Source organism: Blastomyces dermatitidis (genome assembly GCF_000003525.1).
Source record: "Blastomyces dermatitidis ER-3 genomic scaffold supercont1.8, whole genome shotgun sequence".
Classification (NCBI taxonomy): Eukaryota; Fungi; Ascomycota; class Eurotiomycetes; order Onygenales; family Ajellomycetaceae; genus Blastomyces; species Blastomyces dermatitidis.
In genome coordinates, this window is record NW_025544781.1 from 50,352 (window position 1) to 75,078 (window position 24,727).

Genomic DNA, 24,727 nt, shown 5'->3' on the forward strand with positions numbered 1-24,727 from the left:
TGAGATAGAAACTGCTAAGATATACACTACTGTATACTCTCTATCAAGACTTTCTCTCTTCAGAGTCTTGATATTATAGAGAATATAAGTCTGTTTCTATATAATAATATAAATATTATCAGCAGAATGTAGAGAAACTGATTATTTATATCTTAAAATAGAAGACTTTATCAATGATTATATCAATATAGAGTTAATTCTTAAATTCAATAGAAATCTAGTGTTGCTGTTCTCAATCTCTTGCAGAATCTATTGAATATTGAGATATTAAAACTAGATTTAATATATCTCACTGTGCAGAGATTAAAGACTCAGTCAGATCTTGAGATATACTGGTTTTATAATTGTTATGTCTGCTGATTATGTATTAAGCACAGTTACTGAGATATCTTTTTATACTTTTCTATCAGAGATGAGCCAGATTGAGAGAGATGATATAAGAGTGAGACTCAGTGTTAATGTCTAAATACACTGAAGACAGACTGTGAAGATTACACTTCAGAAGTGACTGTTAATTATATACTTGATATTATCACTGAGATATCTTTTTGTACTTTTCTATCAGAGATGAGCCAGATTGAGAGAGATGATACAAGAGTGAGACTCAGTATTAATATCTAGATACACTGAAGACAGATCATGAAGATTGCACTTCAGAAGTGACTGTTGATTATATACTTAATATTATCACTGAGATATCTTTTTGTATTTTTCTGCTGAGAATGAGTCAGATTAGAAAGGGCGGTACAAGGGTGAGACTTAGCATTGATGTTTTGAAACATCAAAGATGGACAGGGTTTTTGCAGAGATTGCTCCTCAGATATCTTCACAACTACAGATTGAAGATCTTCCAAAATCAAGAAGATTGGTGCATATGGCTAGGTCTCTTCACCTTACAATTTGTATGGCAATTTGGCCCGGGGTTGTGGTGTGATAGGGGAGAATGGGGGATAATCCCATGCAGGAGTTCCAAACAATGTCTGGTTCACATTTGACTGGATAACTCCACCACCACACGGGGTATGCGGTCGGCGATGGGGTCAAAATGCTCGTATGATCGAGGGCTTTTCGATGAATCTATCAGCGGGTTCTTATTCGAAAAATCGAGCGAGTTCATGGTGAAGCGATTGGATGAGTTAATAATTTGTTTTATTATATGTCTAGATACACTGAAGACAGACAGAATATTTATAAAGATTGCACTTCAGAAGTGTTCATTAATTATATACTTGATATTATTACTGAGATATCTTTTTATATTTTTCTGCTGAGAATGAGTCAGATTGAGAAGGATGATATGAGAGTGAGACTTGGCATTGATGTTTTAAAATATCAAAGATGAACAGGGTTTTCACAGAGATTACTTCTCAGATATCTTGACAATTACAGATCAGAGATCTTTCAAAATCAAGAAGATTGATGTATATAGCTAGGTCTCTTCATCTTACAATTTGTATGGCATTTTGACCCAGGGTTGTGGTGTGATAGAGGAGAACAGGGGATAATCCTACACAGGAGTTTTGAACAACATCTGGTTCATGTTTGACTGGATAACTCCACCACTACACGGGGTATGCGGTCAGCGATGGGGTCAAAATGCTCATATGATTGAGGGCTTTTCGATGAATCTATCGGCGGGTTCTTATTCGAAAAATCGAGCGAGTTCGTGTTGAAGCGGAGAGAATTCTTGAGATGACTACTCTTGAGCTTGATAAGACAGTTATTCAATGTCTGAAGTTATATACAGAAGTCTTCATAAGTCAGGTCTTTATCTACACTTATAAGAGCTTATAGAAGTTCAAAAGTTAATGTCTTTTTAAGCCTGCTAATCTTTATTTGATTCTTTCAAGATTAATCATCTGCTTCTGAAATCTTGATTTTGAAGTCAGAAATGAATATTATAAGAGAAGTATTTCTCTGTTAAGTACTCTATAATCAATCTAATATTTTCTACTGTATAGCAGTGTCTCTGAACAGAACATTGAGATGTTCAATAATATTATCAGATATATATAACACTGATTTACATATCTTTATTTATAAATAAAACTTCTATTTTATATAATTCTTCAATTGATTATTGATATATCAATCTTAATTAGTTAATAAACTGATGACATCTTCATCTACACTTAGTTTCATGAGCATTTTCAATCTTTATAATGAATAGAGAGTGAGATCAGAAGTATTAAAATATGTAGAAGTGTTTAAATATTTCTTTAACACTTATATTATATATATCTGATTCAGTCAGTGTTGAAATTATCTATGCAGAAGTTTCTTATTAAAATAATTATTAAATTTCTTTATATTAATATTATTAAGTTATATATATATCAGTTAGTTCTTACTGTTGTAATTTCAATATTACTCAGAGTCACTGTGACACTGTATCTATACTTATATTTAAAAGTTCTCTTATATTATCAGTACACATAGCTATATCATTTATTAAATATGTAATATCTATGGAATTGAAAGAAGTGTAATTATATGAATATCTTATATATCTAAGATATCAGAACTCTCAGATCTTTCACTGATATTCTCTTTATAAGATCTTGTTACAGAGTCAGAGTGACTGATAAGTAAGCTTCTATCTAGAAACTCAGTGTCTGCTTAACTGATTGTTCATTTCTCTATTTCTTATATATTATTACATATTTAGATATCTTCTTAATGAGTAATTATTTCTAATGAGAAGATAATGAATATTTTTCAAGTGTAAGAGGTCTACACTGAATAGATCAGTATAATATATAGGTCTTATATAACAAAAGTAGAAAACATTAGAAAAGAAAAATAAATAAGAAAGTATGAGAATCAGCAATTGAAGTAGATATTTATGTGTACAAGGTAGAGCTTTGAGACAGAAGAATAGAAATGACCAGATATCTATATGCATATGAGATAAAGCTTGAAGCAGAAGAATAGAAACTCTGTGAGTTCTTCAGCTGAGGATTGGTGACTGAGAATCAGAGCTTTCAGCAGGAATCTATGAAGTGTAATGAAATGGTCTATCAATCGGGCGTAGCCCGCTACAATAACTGCTTGTTCACTGAATCTATCTTCATCTAAGATTTCATATTTCAGATGAGTTATTAAGTCAAATATACATCTACAGAATTAGCTGTATATTTTTATGTGTAATTTTCTATATATATTTTCATCATATAATATATCACCTTAAAATCTAATTGCATTGTTGAGATATCATTGAAAATATTTCATCATAGTGATGGCGAAATGGCGGGCGTTGGGTGGTTGATCACGTTAAGCAGCGGCACGATTAGTCCAGAGTTCATTAGTTAGCTTTCTTGTAAGCCACAATTAGGCACCCAACATACAGCAGCAACCCTTTACCCTTCTTTGCCTTCTCATCCCTTATTTAGTCCTAACATCAGATATCAGCAAACATGTCTGAAACTAGCAACGCTGAAATCTCAGGAGCCGCTTCCTCTCCACGGGCTTCAGAAGCAGTCAACTCTGACGAAGCTCTTAAGGCCCTCCAAGAAGTCCTGCATGCCAGTGCAAAAAAGGCTGTCTTTACGATCGGTGGCAAAATCGACAGCACCAGTCAAGGTGTTTTCCCCATCACAATTCGATGGAACCCAGGCGATGCCAGCAACAATACTGGTAGGATGGTGTCTTTGCCTGTCAGCGAAGACACCGTCCTTCAATCATCCTTCTGTCAGCTCGTGAAGGAATGTGAGCCCGCCACGTTTGGCAAAGGGGACAAGGACATCCTCGATGAGGAATACCGCAAGGCCGGGAAGATGGACACTGAGAACTTTTCCACCAATTTTACTCCCTATGAATATGGAGTTGTTGATATGATTGTTCAGGCTTTGGCGTACAGCCGTGTCAAAAGTAAAACCAACTATCGCGGCATCCGAGCTCAGCTCTACAAACTCAATGTACATCACATACATTTTCTCTTCTCCACCACTTTTCCTGCGGAAAAGAACAATGAGGGAAGACAAGAAACGACTAACTAGGAAGGCAGGTTTACTCTGGACCTGCGGGAAAATTCAAAGCCCATGTGGATACACCGCGATCAGAACTACAGATGGGCTCACTGGTAGTCTGCCTCCCGCATCCACACCAAGGCGGCCAACTCGCAGTCCGCCATCAGGGTCGCGAAGTCATTTACGACTGGGGCCCTGAGTGTGATTCCCAGGTTCAATGGGCGGCATTTTTCTCTGACTGCGAGCATGAAGTCCTAGAGGTAACTGAAGGACACCGCGTGACGCTGACCTACAACTTGTTCTGGACCCTACACGGCCCGGCTTCCATGTCAGAAAATTTTGATGCCATCGACCAAAAGTCCCTCGTTTTCTACTCGGCTTTCGACAAACTTGTCAGGTGTGCTGACTTCCTCCCAAAAGGTGAGCTCCACCATTGTCATCTTGCAATTGTTGTCGATCCTCATGTTCATTATGAGTCCAGGTGGTACTGTTGGCTTCATATGCACACATGCCTATCCACACTCTGCGAGGGCATCCCACGACCACCTCCCAAACAACCTCAAAGGCATCGACATGCTTGTCTACCAGACATTCAAGTGCTTTGATGAAGACGCTATGTTCAGCGCCATGCTCGATCCGCGCTACATTGACAGAGAGTTGAGTAGCTCATATCTCGCAGGACGGGATAGGAGGTTGCAGTACCTGGAAAATAATGCTGAGGGATATGATGATCCCGATCCTGGAGAAGTTTATTACCGAAGAAATGTAACTTGGATTAATAGTACACCAGGCCAAAAAGTGCACAGGGAACCGGCTGCTGTGTTCCTAACAGTAAGTAAACAATGAGGCGCATTATACGATGTGTGGAGTATGCTAACTCTCTGATGAAAATAGTATGGAAATGAAGCCGGGTTGGGTATATACTATTCGAATGCTGTAATAACCGCGGAGATCATCCCTTTCAGTGAACGTCAATGAGGATTCTGCGGTGCAGGCGACTGGTTTTAGGTCACTCCTTACGGATGCCCTATGCTGTACGTAGCCTTCCCTTGCTAGTGAGTGAGGAAGGAGAAACAACTTTCTTTAAACCGCACTTCGCGGGAAAGTTCGAAGAGCTTCTGTTGAGAGAGCAGACATGAGAGTAAAAACTCTTTTTTTCTTCGCTCCGCTGAATTTTGCCGAGTGCATAATGACATTTCATTTCTTTGTGCCACAAGGTACATGTACTGTACTGTACATTTGTTTAAATCTCATCATATATTTATCTCGGGTTTGCTGTCTTCTGAGAGATATTACTCTAAAATGAACATCACAGCTTCTATTATAAAAACAACTTTGACGGAGTATACAAAGGGAACGAGCGCGAAAAGAAGAATCTGGATTTGACGCTGAAGCTCAGATATCTTCTTCTGGATTAACCTGGGCTATTAAGGCGTTCGTCAACTAGGTTAACGTATGAGCAGGACTAGAGCCTTATCCCGGTTGTGTTTTACTTACCACATGCTCGAGTAGCTTCACGCTTGTTTGATCTGCCCGCCCATTTCATACGCCCGCGCCCGTGCATGCTGAGCCCCCAACCGAGAAGGGTGCTGTTCATCAAATCATGTTTTTTACCAGCTATAAAGTTGCCCAAGGTAGCTAACAGCCTCTGTCACTCCTAGACATATAGCTTGAAGAGTATGAAAAGCTTTCCATTGCTAGCAGAGGATGAGAATGAGGAAATGCTGATCATTGAGCAGTCGCGAGGTGATGAGATCTTTGAGAGAAATGATGCTGCAAGGCAATGAGGTCTTTGAGAGAAATGATGCTGCAAGATGATATGTAAGAGGCCTACGCCGAATAGATCGGTATAATATATAGGTCTTATAATACAAAAGTGAAAAACATTAAAGAAGGAAAGAAAGAGAAAGTGTGAGAATCAGCAATCAGAGTGAATATTTATATGTGTACGCGGTGATGTATGTAGTGAAGCTTTGGGATGAAAGAATAGAAATTTCATGAGTTTTTTGACTGAGAATTGATGATTGAGAATGACTGAGAATCAGAGCTTTTGATGAAATCTATGAAGTGTAATGAAATAGTCTATATGATTGATCAGACACAGCTTATCACATTAGCCTCTCTCTTCTCTGATTGTGTGTAGTTCTCATTGATCAAGGGCTGTGATCTCAGATAATATAAAACTCAGAGTTCAGATTAAGTAATCATAGCTGACTTATTTTACAAGATATTATCAGCTGTGATTATGAAGTCTCTTATTAAGAATATTCTTAATCTCTCACTTAAGTTTATTATCTTCTTCTATGATTTCTGATAACTGTTAGTCAGAAGTCAGTTAAGAAGAGAATGAGTTGATAATAACATAGTGAAGTAAGCTTGTATGAAATATATTATAAATCTCTGATAGAGTATTAAGACAGTAGTTATTAGACTGATCATGTGACCGTGTCTGGGACCAGGATCAAACTTTACAGTTGTCATGTTGCCTAAAAGCATTACTTCTGGTCATGATTTGTGTTCATCACATTGATTTCAAATTCTGTTATTTCAAATATTAAAGGTTTCAGATTCACTTTTCAAATAAAAATCTAGTCTCAGATAAAGAATATGTTTGAATTCTTAGTCACATTTTCATTCTGATCTCATTATTGAAAATGGCATCAAATGAGATCATGAAATCATTTCTCACTTACATAATATCATAACATAGTGCTCATTTGTTGAAAATTCAATAGAGAGTGTTATCAAATATTGTTACTTTTCTGAACACAGATCATAATCAATATCATTTTAATTAAAAAAAAAAATGTACAATACAAAAAATAACAAAAAAACAAAAAACAAAATAACAAGAAAAAATCAAAACAAAAAAAAAAAAAAACAAAAAAAGAGAAAGAAAAAAAGAAGAGAAAGAAAAAAAGAGACAGAAAGAGAAAGAAAATTAAAAAAAAAAAAAGAAAAGAAAAAGAAAAAAATAAAAAATAAAAACAAAAAAAAATCAAGATTGCAGAGCTGCAGCACTCTCAAAATACTCACTTTTCAGAGTCTTTATAATATTCATCATCAACTGTGTATCTCTCATAGTGAGAATAACACAGCTGTGATGAGTCATTATCTTAACATCATCTAACAAATAATCAGTATATATCTATATAAATGTGAATAATTAGAAAATATACACTTAAAAAGTGTGATCAGGGTGAACTCTGCTGTCACTTGAATGACATCAAGAGCAGAATACTGAAATTAATGATTCTTCTCATTGATTTCACAGACAAGGTGTGTGAAGATGGTCTTGAGAAATATAAGATTCCCAGACTTCTAGTAGAAACAGATCTCACAGAGAGACTCTATTTTCATCATATCAGAGACTGAGTATTATCAAAAAGCATTACTTCAATGCACATGCACTTACTGCAGTGATTCACTCTCTGCACATATAACTGAGAGTTGCAGCTTTCTCATGCTGCACAGCTCTTTCTGAGATGCTGCTGCTGGTTTGTAACTCATGCAGTCTCTCAGTTCAGCATGCACTGTGCATATACAGCCCTGCATACTGAGGCTGTGTTGGTCATTATGGCCTGGCGTGGTACTCACTTTTCACGGGCTATGTTTTGTTTGATTGAGGGGGAGGGGAGGGAACGCGACTACTGTTTTATTTGAGAGAGAGTGAGTAATTGAATCTGTAGAAGATAGGAGATAATTTGATTTCTTCTGTATTTGAAATTTGATTAGTCTATACTCTTCAATTTGAGAGTTTCTGAGAGTGTTTTAATAGTTTTCATATCAGCTTGGAATTAGTGATTGATTGAATAAGAGAAAAGAGAGAAGAAAGAAATGAGAATAACTTATCTTTATAATATGAAAACAGAGAATTGCTGTAATCATTTGTTCTAGTAATAAAGATCTGTTTTCTGCATGTATCTCTGATACAGATTATATGATAACTGTATACAAAGAATATCAACAGTGCATGTATTGAATGAAGATGATGTTGCTATACAACACTGTAGCTGTTTCTATACATCACTGAAAGCTGTTAATATTTTCTTTAAGTCTCTTTATATTTGATAAGTCAGTAATATATTTCAATGCACTCTCTCTTTCATCATTATTATCATTATCATCATCATCATCACTATCATCATCATTATCATTATCACTATCATCATTATCATTACTATCATCATTATCATCATTATTACCATCATTATCATCACTATTATCATATCATTTCTGGCCGCCTCTTCTGCCTTCACCTCTCTTCAACACTCACTGAAATCAATCATGTCATTCCTCTTCAAATATTCTGCAGTCCTGCGGACCATCAAGGCGCGTGAGCATCATCACAGATTGAAGAGAGAGAAGAAGAAGGTGTTCAAGCAAGAGAAGACAGATCACAAGGCATATTATGATGCCTTGAAGAGACTCTGTAAGAGAGTAGAATGATAATGATTTTAAGTAATACTTCTGATAGATTTAGACTGAACTAAGTATAGAAATAATGCAGATGACACTGTCTGTGAGAGATTGAAGAAGAAGACAGTGAAGAGTCTCATACAGTAGTGATGAAATCAGAAGAAGTTCTGAGAATGATTTGAGGTCAAGATGAAGAGAGAGAGAGAGAAGAAGAGTGTTACTGTAAATAAGCAGTGACAGAAGAAGATTAAGAGAATGTTGAAGTGAGAGATAAAGAAGTTAAAACTGATAAGTTTTTTATTTATTAAGAGATAACAATTTTTGATAACACTTCTGTTCTCTAATTGATTAGCAGAAGCTGATAGAGAAGAAGAGAATTGAGGCCTTGTTCAGGTCTTGAATGCACTTCATGATTCAGAACATTGAGAAGACAGCCCTGCTCTCTGAGCATGTCAATCTGCTTGTCACTGAGATGGAACCTGAGACAGCAGACCAGAAAATGCGGGATTTTGAGGCACAGGTTGACCTGGCTGAGAGGGAGCAGCAGGAACTCTTCTCTGAGAAGGCAGCAGAGGGAGATTTTAAGATGATTATCATCTCAGATAAGGAGAAGAAGAAGAAGAAGAAGAATGAGAAGTAAATTGTGAAGAATAATAAGAAGAATGAGAAAGAGAAGAAAGATGATGAGTAGAAAAAGTTTTTTTCTTTTTATATTAGTTAGTTGTAAGTTCATAATTATTAATAATTGAAATTAATTTTAAGTTTTTAAAAATTATTGTACAAGTTGTAATCAAGTCAGGAACAATATATATATATATATATATATTTAACTATCATGATTCACAAATCACTATAATGTATAAGTATCAACATTTTTTCAACATTGATATTCACAATATTAATATATTTTTAATGATATTATCTGATAACACAATTTAGTAACACTCTCTTTCATAATATTAATATATTTCAAGAAATATGACAGAGATTAATCAAGATTGTTTATTTACTTTTATACATCAATGATATTCAATCTGAGTTAGTACTAAAATTATAACTAAGCTAAGAAACAAGATTATTTTCTCTTATATTAATTCTTCTTACACACATCAGTGATCAGTTATTGAAAATAAATTATCATCTTTCTCAAATTATTATCATGTCTTCTGAATTCACTTCTTTCACTTCTTTTACTTCTATTGAAGATTCACAAACTCTTCAAGAAATCACTGTGAATCACAAAGTCTATGTTGTTTATAATTCAACACAGAATGCTCTCTTTCAATCATAATAAATAACCACTTCATTCTTCACATCTGATTCCAGGTCATGAAATTTATGAAAAACTCAACACAAACATTGAGATGAACTATGAAATAATTATCAACAGATTGCATTGCAGATTACTGAAGAGTCATCTCTCTGCTACAATCACTGCAACTTCATTCAGAAACATTCATTATGAACTGGTCATGACTCTGAAGAAATTTCCTGACATCTGAAGTCATCAGAATGTAGACAATAAAAGAAAAATAATCAGAAAATTACTACTGAGCTGGTAAGTTGCTCTATCAGATAACAATTTTTGATAACACTAACTTTCTAATTTGAAGAAAATCATGTGAAAACAACCCTGTATCAGTACTCTGATTTCACAACTCTTATCTGATAACTTTCATGAACAATTACTTCACATGTGTATATCTCTGAATCTTTCTCTTCAATTAATTGAAAACCCCGAATTCTGAACACTTCTTCAAATGCTTAATTCAAATCTTCATATTCCACATCAATTCTGTCTTCAGTTCAACCTTGAGACACACTATAAAGTCAATATGCAACATCTAGAATCAGAGTTGAAGAATCATTGAAGAGTGTCTCTCACAGTGAATGCATGAACTAGTACAAACAATCTTGCATTTATGAGAGTTACATGTTATTACATTGATGAGAACTGAACTTATTGAGAGACATTAATTGAATTTGAATCATTGATCAGTAGTCATACTGAGGATTATATGGCAGAGATATTAATAACTGTAATTAAAAATGACTATTGAGATATTAGTCTCAGTCTTCTTGCAATTACAACTGACAATGCTGTGAATAACTACACTATGATAAAGAGCTTGAAGCAAAAATTGACTTTGCATTTCTGAAATGATAAATAAGGTCATATCCCCTGCATTGCTCATGTGGTTCAACTTGTGATGCAAACACTGGTAAAGAATCTTAACATTGAGATGAAGAATAATGAGATGGCTGATTCTTGAGATGAGAATGAGATGAAAGTGATTACTCAAGTAACTTTTGCATTCACTTTGCAAAAGATAATGTTTTTTGATAACACTTTTTGATATTGCTTTTTAGTAATGCTTTTTAGTAATGCTACTGTTAATTTTGAATAGATTGACTAATAATTTAAATATCATAGATTTGAAACATTGCTAATGCAATTTGTATCTCTTCTAAATAATAACAATGATTCTATGATATTCAATAAACAAACAAATCAGTCACATCACTGAATATGATACAGAATGTTAGAACACAGTGAAGTTCAATATATGAGATGGCTGTTTGAGCTCTTCAATTGTGTCAGATGATTGATTATTGAGTACAACACTCTGATCAGAAAAAGATTCAGATATTGAAACTTTCTGATATGAAGTGAACTCAGTTGAAATATGTGATTGATTTACTGTTTCAGTTTTATAAGACAACAAAGACAGTCTCAATCACTTGTACATCAATACTGCAGTCAGCCTGGTGAGTGTATAACAGTTTATTTACTCATCTTGAGAAGCAGTTGAATCACTCAAAAAGAAATTCAGTCTGAGATGATGCTATAGCACAGGCTATTATTGCTGTAAGAAATAAACTGGCATATTACTACAGCAAAATGGAACAATCTTTTGCAGAGTACTATGCTGTAGCAGCTCTACTAGATCTCTTCTGTTGAGTTAACATCTACACTTCTCAAGATTGAACAGAGAAGAAATGAGACTCATATGTTAAATTAGCCTGAGACTACTACAATGCCAACTATCAGAGATTTGAATGAGCAGATGTTCAAGATGTGAAGACAGTGAAATACAATTCCCTAGTAAGTAACAATCTTTGATAACACTTCATATCACATAGAACTATAATACTAACTTTGAAACAGAACTTGCATACATTGATTGCAACTGAAAATCAGGCAAAACTACATGCTTGTAAAACTGAATTTGACTGCTATCTTCAAGATGATCTGATGAATTTACATATCAAATCAATTCTAGAGTTATGAAAAATTGTTGAGAGTACATATTCAACTGTTGCACTGATGACGCGTGATATTCTGACAATTCCATTGACAGAGGTGAGAATGGAGTGAAAGTTCAACTCAAGTTGAGATATTTATCACTATTGCTGGGAACAATTACAAGGAGAAACAATCAAGAAACTCATGATTGTAAAACATGGAATTATCAGACAGTTTAATACCTCTGATCACAGTATATCAGAGAAGTGTAGTTTTCATGAGAAAGTAAAGAATAAACTTGCACAAGAATGTATTTAGTTGTTTCATGAGTGTTATCAATAATCATTATCAAATTCTGATTATATAAGCAATCACTGAATGAACTGAATGAGACTGATTTTGACCTTCAGTCTCAGTCTCATTCTGATTTTGAAAGAATGATCATCTTTCACAGTTTATTCTGGAAAATTACTTTCATTTCACTGTTCTTGAATTAAATCTGGTCATTTTTCACACCATTTCTCTCAGAAATGGTCCATTTTCAGATTTTTTTGAGGCTTGGTCCTGGTGGGACTCACGTCAAGAAATGTATGAGACCAGACCAAATGGGACCAAATGTGAAATTCATGGTCCCAGCGGCCAGTCTAGTAGTTATAACTGTCTAGAACTTCTATTACTATGTATTTCATATAATAATAATTTAATGTATAAGATGAGTATATAATTTATATATTTTTAAGATTTAATTATATAAGATCTCTGATCTTATACTATTCTGTGAGATCTTAGTAGATATTAACTTAATTTTCTTAATCTTATTTCACAGTTATTATAAAGATCTCTGCTTAATCATAAATATCTCAAAGCTTTATTACTATATTATCAGTGATCTGAATCAGACTGTAGAGATTTAATATAAAATATATAATCTTTAGAAGATTTAACACTTTCATATGAAATCTATATATAAGAAAGAACAGACTTATATCTATTAAAATAGCATCTCAGCTATTAATAGTAACTATAGTATATAGAAGAAGATTATATCAATTATCTTATAAATAGTTATAGAACTTATAAAGATAATTCTTCACTATCTAAATTATTTATTCTAATGTATTATCAGTCTCAGAGTGATAAATAGTTAATAAATAGTGTATAATCTTGAGAACTTGATAGATTCTTATTCAGAGAGTGCTTATAAATTAACAGCTTTAATCTGATACTATAGATCTCAGTAATTTATATATCTGATAGAATAAACTCTGTAGAAAGATCTCAGTAACTTATTCAGTATTTATCTTATTATAAGATTTTAATATTATATCTTTACTCAGTCAGTTATTATTATTATTATTCTTCAATTATAGATGTATATAGTCAGAGACTATGATATCTATCTGAGAACTTTTAGTTCTCAGAGTTTTTCCTATATCTATAAAGTTAACTATTATACATTCATCAATTTCAGATATGCAAAATCAGAAAATTTCAGCTCAGAATACAAAAACTGTTTATAAATTGCAGTATTTTAACATCTTCTGATACTTTGAAATCATTTGATAATATCATGACAAAAGAAAAGAGAACACAGTCTTAAAGATAGACATATTAAATAAATAGATAGAAAAGAATAGAAAGGAAAAAGTAAAGTAAAGAGTGACTGTAATAAAATAAATTATTAAAAGATAGTATATAGCTGTTTTAACAGACTATATCTGATCAATTTTCTCCTCTTCATATTCAGATATTTCTGAATTTAGTCATTTTCTTATAGCTGCTTGAGTTTTTAATAGAAAGTCTATTAAGTATTTAATTCCTGTCTCAGTTGAGAATAAGAATCTTATATTTAATTAATATAGATTATACTTCTCTTTTAATCTGACTATGAGACTATTATATAATGTATAGTATATTATAATATACTCAGAATTCTCATTTGTATTACAGAATGAGCATTCTATTGAATTAAATCTATCATTAAATCTTTATATATAAGATTTGAAATAGTCATGTTCTAGTTTCAGCTGTATTATAGATGAGAATATTTTCTTTTTACATTTAATTAAACAAGATTTCTACTTGAGTTTTATTTTAAATCTTGAATAATGTATACTCTTCTTTTATTTCTATCAGCTTTCATTTCACTTATTTAAACAAGATTCTTTTATTTTTCTCTTTATAAAAGATCAGAATACAATTTTTTGAATAGATCTGCTTAATTCTGAATTCTTTTTTACAGCTGAATCAGTCAATTCATTATTATGAATATTCATATGAGTAGAAACTTAGTATAGATAAATTATCAGCTTTGATATTCTTCTCTTTTGAATTTTCAAAACAGAGTTTAAGATCAGTTCAAGATTCATTTGATTATTATAAATCTGACTATTTCTAAGTCTTTTTTAAAGCAGCTTAACTATTAGAGAATATTCATATCTCTTTTAAACTATTTTCTCTTTTATAAGATTTTTGTAAGAGGTCTACGCTGAATAGATCGGTATAATATTGATAAGTCTTATATAACAAAGAGAAAAATGTTAGAGAAGAAAAGAAAGAGAAAGTGTAGAAATTGATGATTAGAGTGAATATTTATATATGTATGTAGTGATGTACGCGGTGGAGCTTCGGGGCGGAAGAATCTATATACGTTCGTGGCGCCTGAGGATCGGCGATTGAGAATGGCCGAGAGTCGGAGTGTACATGTTCGAGAATGAAGTGGCGGCCGAGGATCGGTAGACTGGCCGCTGAGACCATGAATTTCACATTTGATCCCATTTGATCTGGTCTCATACATTTCTTGGCGTGAATCCCGCTGGAACTGGCTATCAAAAAAACATGTAAAGTGACTATATATCAGATCTTAAAATGAAACCATGACTTGAAAAAAATGAGAAAGTAATCTCATTTAGTCTCATTTAGTTTCATTCTTGGCATAAAGTTACTATTTTTAGACATTTTAAGGTTTTTTTAGACTATTTTTAATTTTTTAAAAAGTAACACTTTTTGATAATGCTAAAATAAGATTTAAAGTCATTTAAAGCAATAAAAATAATTTAAATTGAGAAGTGAAAATCATGATCTCATTTGAAAAATGTGATAAGAGTAGATAGTAAGTTTCACTGAGACAGTATGAGACTACTATCTAATGTTAAAACTGTGTAATGGGATCAGTTGAATTGATAATAAGACTATCAAAAAATCTGGTTCTGGTCTCAGACACGGTCACACAGTCAGTCTAAGAATCAGTGATTGAGAATAGTCAAGAATCGGAGCATACATGTTCAAGAATGAAGTGATTGAAATCTGTGAAGTGTAATGAAATAGTCTATATAATTGATCAGGCACAGCTCATCACATTAGCCCTCTCTTTCTAGAAGCAGTTCTCATCAGTCAAGAGCTGCTGTTTCAGATAATACAGAACTTAAAGCTCAGATCAGTTAATTATAACTGACTCATTTCATAAAATATTATCAGCTGCAGCTGTGTAATCTCTCATTGAGAATATCTTTCATCTTTCACTCAAGCTCATTATCTTCTTCTATGATCTCTGATAATTGCTAGTTGAAAGTCAGTTGAGAAGAAAATAAGTCAGTGACAGCACAGTGAAACAAACTTGTATAAAAAATATTATAAATTTCTGATAATATATTAAGATAATAGTTATGACTATCTAGAACTTCTATCACTTTATATCTGATATAACAGTAATCTAGTGTATGAGATGAATGTGTGATTTGTATATTCTTAAGATTCAATTATATCAGATCTTCTATCTTATATTATTCAGTGAGATCTTGATAAACATTGATTTAATTCTCTTAATCTTATTTTATAGTTATTATAAAGGCCTCTGCTCAATTATAAGTATCTCAGAGCTTTATTACTATATTGTTAATAATCTGAATCAGACTGCAGAGATCTGATATGAACTATGTAATCTCTAGAAGATTTAACATCTTTATATAATAACTATGTGTAAGAAAGAATAAGCTTATATCTGTTAAAACAGCATCTTATTCATTGATAGTGATCTCTATGTGTAGAAGTAAATCATATCAATCATCTTATAAGTAATTACAGAACTTGTGAAGATAGTTCTTTATAGTCTGAATTATTCATTCTGATGTATTATCAGTCTCAGAGTGATAGACAGTTGACAGACAGTGTGTAATCTTGAGAACTTGACAGATTCTTGTTCAGAGAGTACTTATGAATTAACAGCTCTGATCTAATACTTTTAATCTTGATAACTTATATATCTGATAGAATAAACTTTATAAGAAGACTTCAGTGACTTGTTCAGTATTTATCTTATTACAAGATTTCAATATTATATCTTTACTTAGTCAGTTAATAATGATCAGAATATTTCTGTAACTCTTACTCTCAGATAAATTAATAGCAAAGTTAATCATTACATTTTATCAGATTCTATTAGAAATATTGAGTGATTTCAGTAGATCTTTTCTACAGTTCTTTCATAAGATAATGAAAGAACAGTAGTTATAATTTCAGATAAAGTGTCTGATGCTGTTTAATATCTCAGATTAATAGAACTCTCAGAAGATTATTCTATACAGTTATTCACAGTCTGAATAATCAGTTATATATAAATCATGTATCTCTTGCATTATCTGAGTGTGTAAGAGTTCAGAGTGAGAGACTCAGTGTTGTTTATAGCATCATAGAGTATTATTATCATTAATTAAGCATTCTGAGATGTCAGTTCTTACATGTAATTCTGAAGGAAATCAGAGTGCTTCTTATTATACTGCTTCAGTGAGTACTTGAAGAAGTTTATCAGTTTAAGCTGCTGTATGTCATAGCTCATCTAATATAGGTTCGGAAGAAGTCAAGATATCAGTATCAATATCAGTGTCAGTGTCAGTTCAGAGAGAGTGTGTTCTAATCAGAGAAGCATGTATAATGTCATAAGTTGTTTTATCTTAATTAACTAATATCTTCAGATCTAGAAGCTGATGTTCTCAGTTCATTTAACAGGTGTCTGCTACATTGAAAGGTATATCTTACTCTCATTGTGAGAGAGCATCTGTCATTGAGTTCTGACTGTCAGAACAGTAGTGTATTGTAAAATGAAAGCAGCTTAAGAACTCAGATCATCACATCTGTTATTCAGTGAGTTTATAAGTAGTTATGAAGTATTTGAGATTCTTATAATCTGTGACTATCTTAAATTCAGAGATACTTTAGAGTTCAGAGTTTCATTCTTCTAAACAGTGTATAATTGCAAGAAGTTTCTTATCATAGATCTCATAATTATATTCAGTGAGACTCAGTTTCTTAGATATAAAGACATATGATTGTAAAATATCTTTATTATTATATTGCAATATTACTTCTTCTGTCACATAGTCAGAGAAATCAGCTTTAATAACTATCTTGTAATCAGAATTGAATATTATCAGCAAAGAGATATTAATGAATATCTTTTTCATCTGTGTAAATGCAGCTTCAGTGTCTGCTAATCATTGAAATACTGAGTCTTTTTTAGTGAGTTCTATAAGTGATCTTGTGATATCTGAGAAGTTTCATATAGATCACTGATAGAAGTTAGCAAATCTGATGAAGCTTTGTACATCTTTCACAGTGCACAGAGCCTCTCATTTAAGAATAGCAGAGATCTTCTCAGAATTCATTCAGATTTCTTTGTCAGCTTCTATGATGAAACCTAAGTATTTAGTACTCTTGACTTTAAAATCACACTTATCAATATTAATTAATAGTTCTGCTTCTCATAGTCATTGTAATACTCTTTGTATATACTCTTAGTATTTCTTTCTGAATTTATCAGTGAAGATAAGAATGTCATCTAGATAAGCAGATACAAATTCATTAAGAAAGTCTTGAAGTGCTCAGTTAATATACTTCTGAAATATACTGAGAGTATTGATCAGTTCAAAGAGTGTGACTACTCATTCAAAGAGATTATATTGTGTTTAAAATGCTGTAAGTCACTCATCTTCTTCAGTGATATGAATCTTATGAAACACAGCAATGACATCTAACTTTGTAAACTATTGAGCTTATTCAATGCAAGCTAGAGTTTCATTGATAAGAGATAAAGAATAACAGTCTTTCTTTATTAATCTATTTAATTCTTGATAATCTACACAGAACTGAAGTCCTTCTCCTGGTTTCTTTACAAAGAGAATAGAGGCTGTGGTGAAAGAGTTGCTAATGTGTATAAATCTCTTATTTAACAGATCATTAAGTGTCTTTTAAAGAAGAAGAAGTTCATCTCATAACATATTATAGAGAAGGCCTTATAACAGTTCAGAATTCAACTCAACCGCTCCATCACGAACTTGCTCGATTTTTCGAATAAGAACCCGCCGATAGATCCATCAAAAAGCCCTCGATCATACAAGCATTTTGACCCCATCGCCGACCGCATACCCCGTGTGATGGTGGAGTTATCCAGCCAAACATGAACCAGACATCATTCAGAACTCCTGCATGGGATTATCCCTCATTCTCCCCTATCACACCACAACCCCGGGCCAAATTGCCATACAAATTGTAAGGTGAAGAGACCTAGCCATATGCATCAATCTTCTCAATTTTGAAAGATCCCTGATCTGTAGTTGTGAAGATATCTGAGGAGTGACCTTCACGAAAACCCTGTCCATCTTTGATGTTTCAAAACATCAATGCCAAGTCCCACCCTCGTACCGCCCTTCCCAATCTGGCCCATCCCCGGCAGAAAAATACAAAAAGATATCTTGATGATAATATCAAGAACATAATCAACAGTCACTTCTGAAGTGCAATCTCTGCAGTCTGTCTTCAGTGTATTTAGACATCAACACCAAGTCTCACCCTTGTACCACCTCTCTCAATCTGGCTCATTCTCAACAGAAAAGTACAAAAAGATATCTCAGTAACTGTACTTATTATTATTATTATTTATTATTCTTCAATTATAGATGTATACAGTCAGAGACTATGACATCTATCTGAGAACTTTAGTTCTCAGGGTTTTTTCTATGTCTGTAAAGTTAACTATTGTACATTCATCAATTTCAGATATGCAAAATCAGAAAATTCCAGCTCAGAATACAAAAACTGTTTACAAATTGCAGTGTTTTAACATCTTTTGATACTTTGAAATCATTTGACAATATCATGACAAAAGAAAAGAGAGAAAGAACACAGTCTCAAAGATAGACACATTAAATAGATAGATAGAAAGAAATTGAAAGGAAAAGATACAGAAAAAGAAAAAGTAAAGAGAGACTATAACAAAACAAATTCTTAAAAGAGAGTGTATAGCTGTTTTAACAGACTATATCTGATTGATTTCCTTCTCTTCATATTCAGATAATTCTGAATTTAGTCATTTTCTTGTAGCTGCTTGAGTTTCTGATAGAAAGTCTATTAAGTATTTAATTCCTGTCTCAGTTGAGAATAAGAATCTCATATTTAATTGATTTAGATCATACTTCTCTTTCAATCTGACTCTGAGACTATTGTATAATGCACAGTGCATTATAATATACTCAGAATTCTCATTTGTATTACAGAATGAGCATTCTATTAAGTCAAATCTATCATCAAATCTTTGTATATAAGATTTGAAATAGCCATGTTCTAGTTTCAGCTGTATTATAGATGAGAATATTTTCTTTTTACATTTAATTGAACAAGATTTTCACTTGAGTTTTGTTTCAAATCTTGAATAATGTATACTCTTCTTTTGTTTCTGCCAGCTTTCATTTCACTTGTCTAAACAAGATTCTTTTATTTTTCTCTTTATAAAAGATCAGGACACAATTTTTTGAATAGATCTGTTTAATTCTGCACCCTTTTTTACAGCTGAATCAGCCAATTCATTGCCATGAATATTCATATGAGCAGGAATCCAGTGCAGATGAATTCTCAGCTTTGATGTTCTTCTCTTTTGAATTTTTAAAACAGAGTTTAAGATCAGTTCAAGATTCATTTGATCATTATGAATCTGACTATTTCTAAGTCTTTTTAAAGCAGCTTGACTATCAGAGAATATTCATGCCTCTTTCAAACAATTTCCTCTTTTATGAGATTTTATTTCAATGAGTTTGAAAGCTTTCACTATTACAAATAGTTCAGCATCAAAGACTTCACATTCAGAGCCTAGATTTCAGAAATCTGAGATAAAATTAATATTATCTTCAGTATAAGCAATGCCTGCATCTAATCTATTCAAGTTCTCATTTTTTGAGCCATCTGAATAAATCAGAATAGAGTCTTTTATATTGATTGTAGAAATTCTCTTCAAATACTGTTCATATTCTTTCTCTTTTGATAGTTCACTTATTTGTAAGTCTATAAGAGATTCAAGCTTTTTTCTCCAGGGAGATAACTTCTCATGATCAACTTTTTCAATATTTAAAGAAGAAAATTGATTTTTAATCAGAGAGTATAGTCTGTACAGTTGAGAAGGCATTTTCTTTGAAGAATTATTTTCATTTCAATCAAGAAATCTATTCCAATCCAGTTCATTTTCAGAGTTAATTGATAGAAATGAAGAAGAGACTCTTTCTCTGATTATATAATTTGAGCTCATCTTTACAACTCTCAGAGCATAGTTCATACAGGCCTTTTCAAATCTAATAGTAGAAGGAGGAATTGAAGCTTCAATTTCCATTGCTTTAATAGAAGATGATTTAAATGCTCTCAGAATTCTTCTCAAGACTCTGTTTTACAGAATTTGAAAGAGTTCAGTGAAATTCCCTTGATTATTCCATCAAACTTGAACTTCATAATCAGCTACTGATGTAATACAGGCTATATATAACTGTCTCATAGCCTGAAAGAATAGACCCCTCTCTGTATTTGATAGTCTGATTATGTTGTTCAATAGTCTTTCTGCCTTGACAGTTCTTTGTTGAATGTGATATTTAAAATTCAACTTGAAGTTTAATCATACTTCTAATCATTTGACATTTACACTGGGTTTAATCTCTCTATTTAAAAGAGTTAGAGATAGTTCTTTCTCATTGAATCTAGAAAAGAAATGAATTAACTCAGTTTTATTCATATCAAATTGAATTTGATTGATATCTGCTCTAACAAAGATTTCCTTTGCAGCTTCTTCAATTACTTTCAAATTCTCTTTGATAGTTTTTGAGCTGTAGACTAGATCAATATCATTCATATAACTCAGAGATCACACTATTCTCATATTTCTATTTTTGAATAGATATGCAGTGTATATTGCAAATAAAATGAGTGAGATTGAAGACCCCTGTGATACTTCTATTTTTATCTCAGTCTTGTCTTGTTTTATTCCATCAAAGAAGAGTTGTATAATTCTTTTAGATATAAAACAGTTAACTTATTTTATTAGAGAAAGTGACAGTTTTAATATCTTCAATGTCTGAATTAACTTTGACTTTGAAACATAATCAAACACTTCTTTTATATTAATAAAAACTGCAGTTGAGACCAGACTCTCATGCTTTGCTATTTGAATATTATGAACAACTGAGAGAACAGTGTCAATTGCAGAACACTGTTTTCTATCTCTCATTTGTTCACTGAATAAAAGAGAATCATCTATAGAGCTTATAAAAGATAGTCAAGTAGCTATTATCTTTTCTAAAACCTTTTCTAAACAGTTCAATAGAGATATTACTCTATATGACTTAGGAATTGAAGTTTTTCTATTAGGTTTTGCAAGAATCACTTCAGTGACTTCTCTCCAGCATTCAGAATGATATTCATTTTTCAAGAGATTGAAAAAGAGCTCAAAATATTCATTCTTTAAGTAGGAATATGTATTTTAAATAATCAAGTGATTAATTGAATCAGGACCTGCAGCAGTTTTAACAGAACTTGAGAAGATAGCTGACTCTAATTCATCTTGTGTAAGATCAGGCCATTCTCAGTCATTTTCATTAATGTAGTTGAGAAGTGATATATTCTCTTTCTCTGAATCTGAATCTGAATCTGATGAGTTCTGAAAGAGAATTCTCATAAAAGCTTGACATTTTTTCTCAAAAGAGTTTGCTGTATATGATTCATTCTGAAACTTATATTCTAGAGCTGGAAGTTTTGCTACACTTCTTGTTTTAGTATAGTTAAAAGCTTTAAAAACTTTCTTTCCTTGTACTTCTTCAAGAAATTTATTCCAGCAGTCTGTTTTAGCTCTTTTAATATCTGAAAAATATTCATTTCTGACAGTTTTGAACTCTTCATCAGATATTACATCATTCTTTCAATCTCTTCTAGCAGTAGCTAATTCTTTTCTTTTAGATGAGATATTCTCATTTCATCAAGATTTTGAATACTCAGAAGATTTTCTTTTTGAAATATTATCTCTAACACTTGTTAGAATGATAGATGTAATAAGCTTCACTCTATTCTCAAGTATTTCATTTGAGATATCTTGATCAGAATTCCAATATAGCTCATTCTATCTTTTAGATTTTAACAGTTTTATGCTTTCTTCAACTGCTTTTCAATCAGCTTTTTCAAAGTTGTACTGATTAGAGAGAAGAGGATTTTCACTCATTTGTTTTTCACTCAGTTTAATATTAAATTGAATAATCTCATAATCTGATCCTGATGTCTCATTTGAATCAATAAATCAGTTTACAAGTCTTCTTTTCATTAGATTTTGTGACATGAATGTTAGATCTATAATAGACTTCTGTTTCATGTCTTTTCTAAAGAATGTTTGTTGATCAGACTTATTAATCAAATCTATTGAATGCTCAAAGATTCATTCAATCAAATTATCAGCTCTCACTGCTCTCTTGCATTCTGAATTTCATCAGGGATGATGTGCATTGAAATCTCCTACAATTATAGAGTTTCTTGATGAAGTTATGTTCAGAAATCCTCTATCAATTGTCCAGATATTGTTATTTTTCTTCAATGACTTTTCATTATAGATATTTATGAGCTGTATAGTATCAAACTCATCTTCTTTATCTATAATATCACCACGAACTCGCTCGATTTTTCGAATAAGAACCCGCCGATAGATCCATCGAAAAGCCCTCGATCATACAAGCATTTTGACCCCATCGCCGACCGCATACCCCGTGTGGTGGTGGAGTTATCCAGCCAAACGTGAACCGGACGTTGTTCGAAGCTCCTGTGTGGGATTATCCCCCATTCTCCCCTACCACACCACAACCCCGGGCCAGAGTGCCATACAAATTGTAAGGTGAAGTGACCTAGCCATATGCACCAATCTTCTCGATTTTGGAAGACCCCCGACCTGTAGTTGTGGAGATATCCGAGGAGCGACCTCCGCGAAAACCCTGTCCATCTTTGATGTTCCAAAACACCAACGCCAAGTCTCACCCTCGTACCGCCCTTCCCAATCTGGCCCATCCCCAGCAGAAAAATACAAAAAGATACCTCAGCGATAATATCAAGCACATAATCAACGGACTCTTCTGAAGTGCAACCTCCACGGTCCGCCGCCAGTGTATCTAGACTTCAACACCAAGTCTCACCCCTGTACTACCCCTCTCAATCTGGCCCATCCCCAGCAGAACAATACAAAAAGATACCTCAACAACAGTATTCAATACATAATCAGTGAACAACAAGTCAACAGCACATCAACAACTATAAAATCAGTATACCCCAAGGTCTGACTGAGCCTTTGATCCCTGCACAGTGAGATATATTAAATCTAGTTTTAATATCTCAATATTCAATAGATTCTGCAAGGGATTGAGAACAGCAACACTAGGTTTCTATTGAATTTGAGAATTAACTCTATATTGATATAATCATTGACAAAGTCTTCTATTTTGAGATATAAATAATCAGTTCCTCTACATCCTGCTGACAATATTTATATTATCATATAGAAACAGACTTATATTCTCTATAATATCAAGACTCTGAAGAGGGAAAGTCTTGATAGAGGGTATACAGTAGTGCATATCTTAGCAGTTTCTATCTCATTCTTCTGCAGCAGTTAATGCAAAAAAAAAAAGATCTTAGAAATAGTTTTTTACTTCTCTTGAAAAAGTAAGGTGTTTTTCTCTGAGTTTTACACAATATTCTTACAAAGAATTAAAAACAGAGTTGTTTTCTGTCATAATTTCATATTCTTTTAAGTAAGAATTACTATTTCAGTGACTGAAGAGCTTTCATTAATACTTAATTCTTTTTTACACTCTTTATTAACTGATTTGAGTTGCACACTTGTTGTGTGAGAAGAATTGAATGATTTAGAATAAAATTGAATAGTTTTAATCAATTTCTCTGCAAAAAATTGATTTATTTTTTGTCAGTTTTTCTCTCAAAAACTGTCATATCATCTGATTTATTATCAATTGATATCATACTTTTCCTCACTGTATCCCAAGAAAGAGATTGTAAAGATTTTATTGATTTATCTTAAAAATCAATTTTAGTTTATTAGATTCTCTTCAAAAATCTAACCTAGTTACTGAACTAGTGTGAAAAAAATCAGGTATTTTATACACAAAAGTCTTTTATTCTTCTTTTGAAACAGTCTGACCAACTTTTCAATTAAAAACAGACTTAGAAATATCTCAATTGAAACAGTCTGATCAACTTTTCATTGAGTGAAAACAATGAGTTCAAAAATACGCTCAGTTGATGTGGAAAAAGATGCTTTCTCAAATGCTATTCCTGAGATTGAAATTCTGAAGAGAAGAAAGAAAGAAGAAATAGAGAAATAACAAGTTCTTGAAATACAGAAACTTGAAAAAGCAAGCAAGATTCTTGAAAAGCAGTGTCTGAGTGAGATGAATGAAGAAGTTCTGTTAATTCTTCATGCTCAGACCAGACAACTACAGAAGATGATCAAGTTCAAACTTGAAATCTCAAACACAGTTCAAAAAACCTTGAAAATTCCTAGTATAATCACTGACTCTTCATCTTACTCTTCTTCTTTCTTTCTTCCTACTCCTTCTTCTTCTTTGAATCAGAAGAAAACATATGCTCAAGCAGCTGAATCTGCTGTCTCTAAACCTGCTGTCTCAAAACCTGCTCAAAATCCTGAGAAAACTGAGAAGAATACTGCTCATGCCTCTATTCATAGAAAAGTGAAAAAGAAAATGCAAAAAGAGAAAAACTTCCAAATCTCTAGAAA

At 32.6% G+C, this 24,727-nt stretch overlaps 3 protein-coding genes across 3 annotated transcripts; 2 read left to right on the top strand and 1 right to left on the bottom strand.

The window, feature by feature from the left end:
• The first annotated feature begins 3,312 nt into the window (after positions 1-3,312).
• BDCG_07053 (uncharacterized protein) lies at positions 3,313-5,338 on the top strand. The gene is made up of 4 exons (XM_045422818.1): positions 3,313-3,917; positions 4,007-4,388; positions 4,450-4,799; positions 4,863-5,338. Exons 1-4 carry the CDS (start codon positions 3,417-3,419, stop codon positions 4,944-4,946), a joined length of 1,317 nt encoding a protein of 438 aa, XP_045278374.1. The 5' UTR covers positions 3,313-3,416; the 3' UTR covers positions 4,947-5,338.
• A 3,458-nt stretch (positions 5,339-8,796) lies between these two features.
• Positions 8,797-9,027, top strand: BDCG_17449 (uncharacterized protein; the record flags this gene model as incomplete). Its single annotated transcript, XM_045426571.1, has 1 exon — positions 8,797-9,027. The coding sequence occupies one exon, from the start codon at positions 8,797-8,799 to the stop codon at positions 9,025-9,027; it is 231 nt and encodes a 76-aa protein (XP_045281950.1).
• A 13,548-nt stretch (positions 9,028-22,575) lies between these two features.
• Positions 22,576-22,983, bottom strand: BDCG_17450 (uncharacterized protein; the record flags this gene model as incomplete). The annotated part of the gene is made up of 1 exon (XM_045426572.1): positions 22,576-22,983. The coding sequence occupies one exon, from the start codon at positions 22,981-22,983 to the stop codon at positions 22,576-22,578; it is 408 nt and encodes a 135-aa protein (XP_045281951.1).
• Between the last annotated feature and the right edge of the window lie 1,744 nt (positions 22,984-24,727).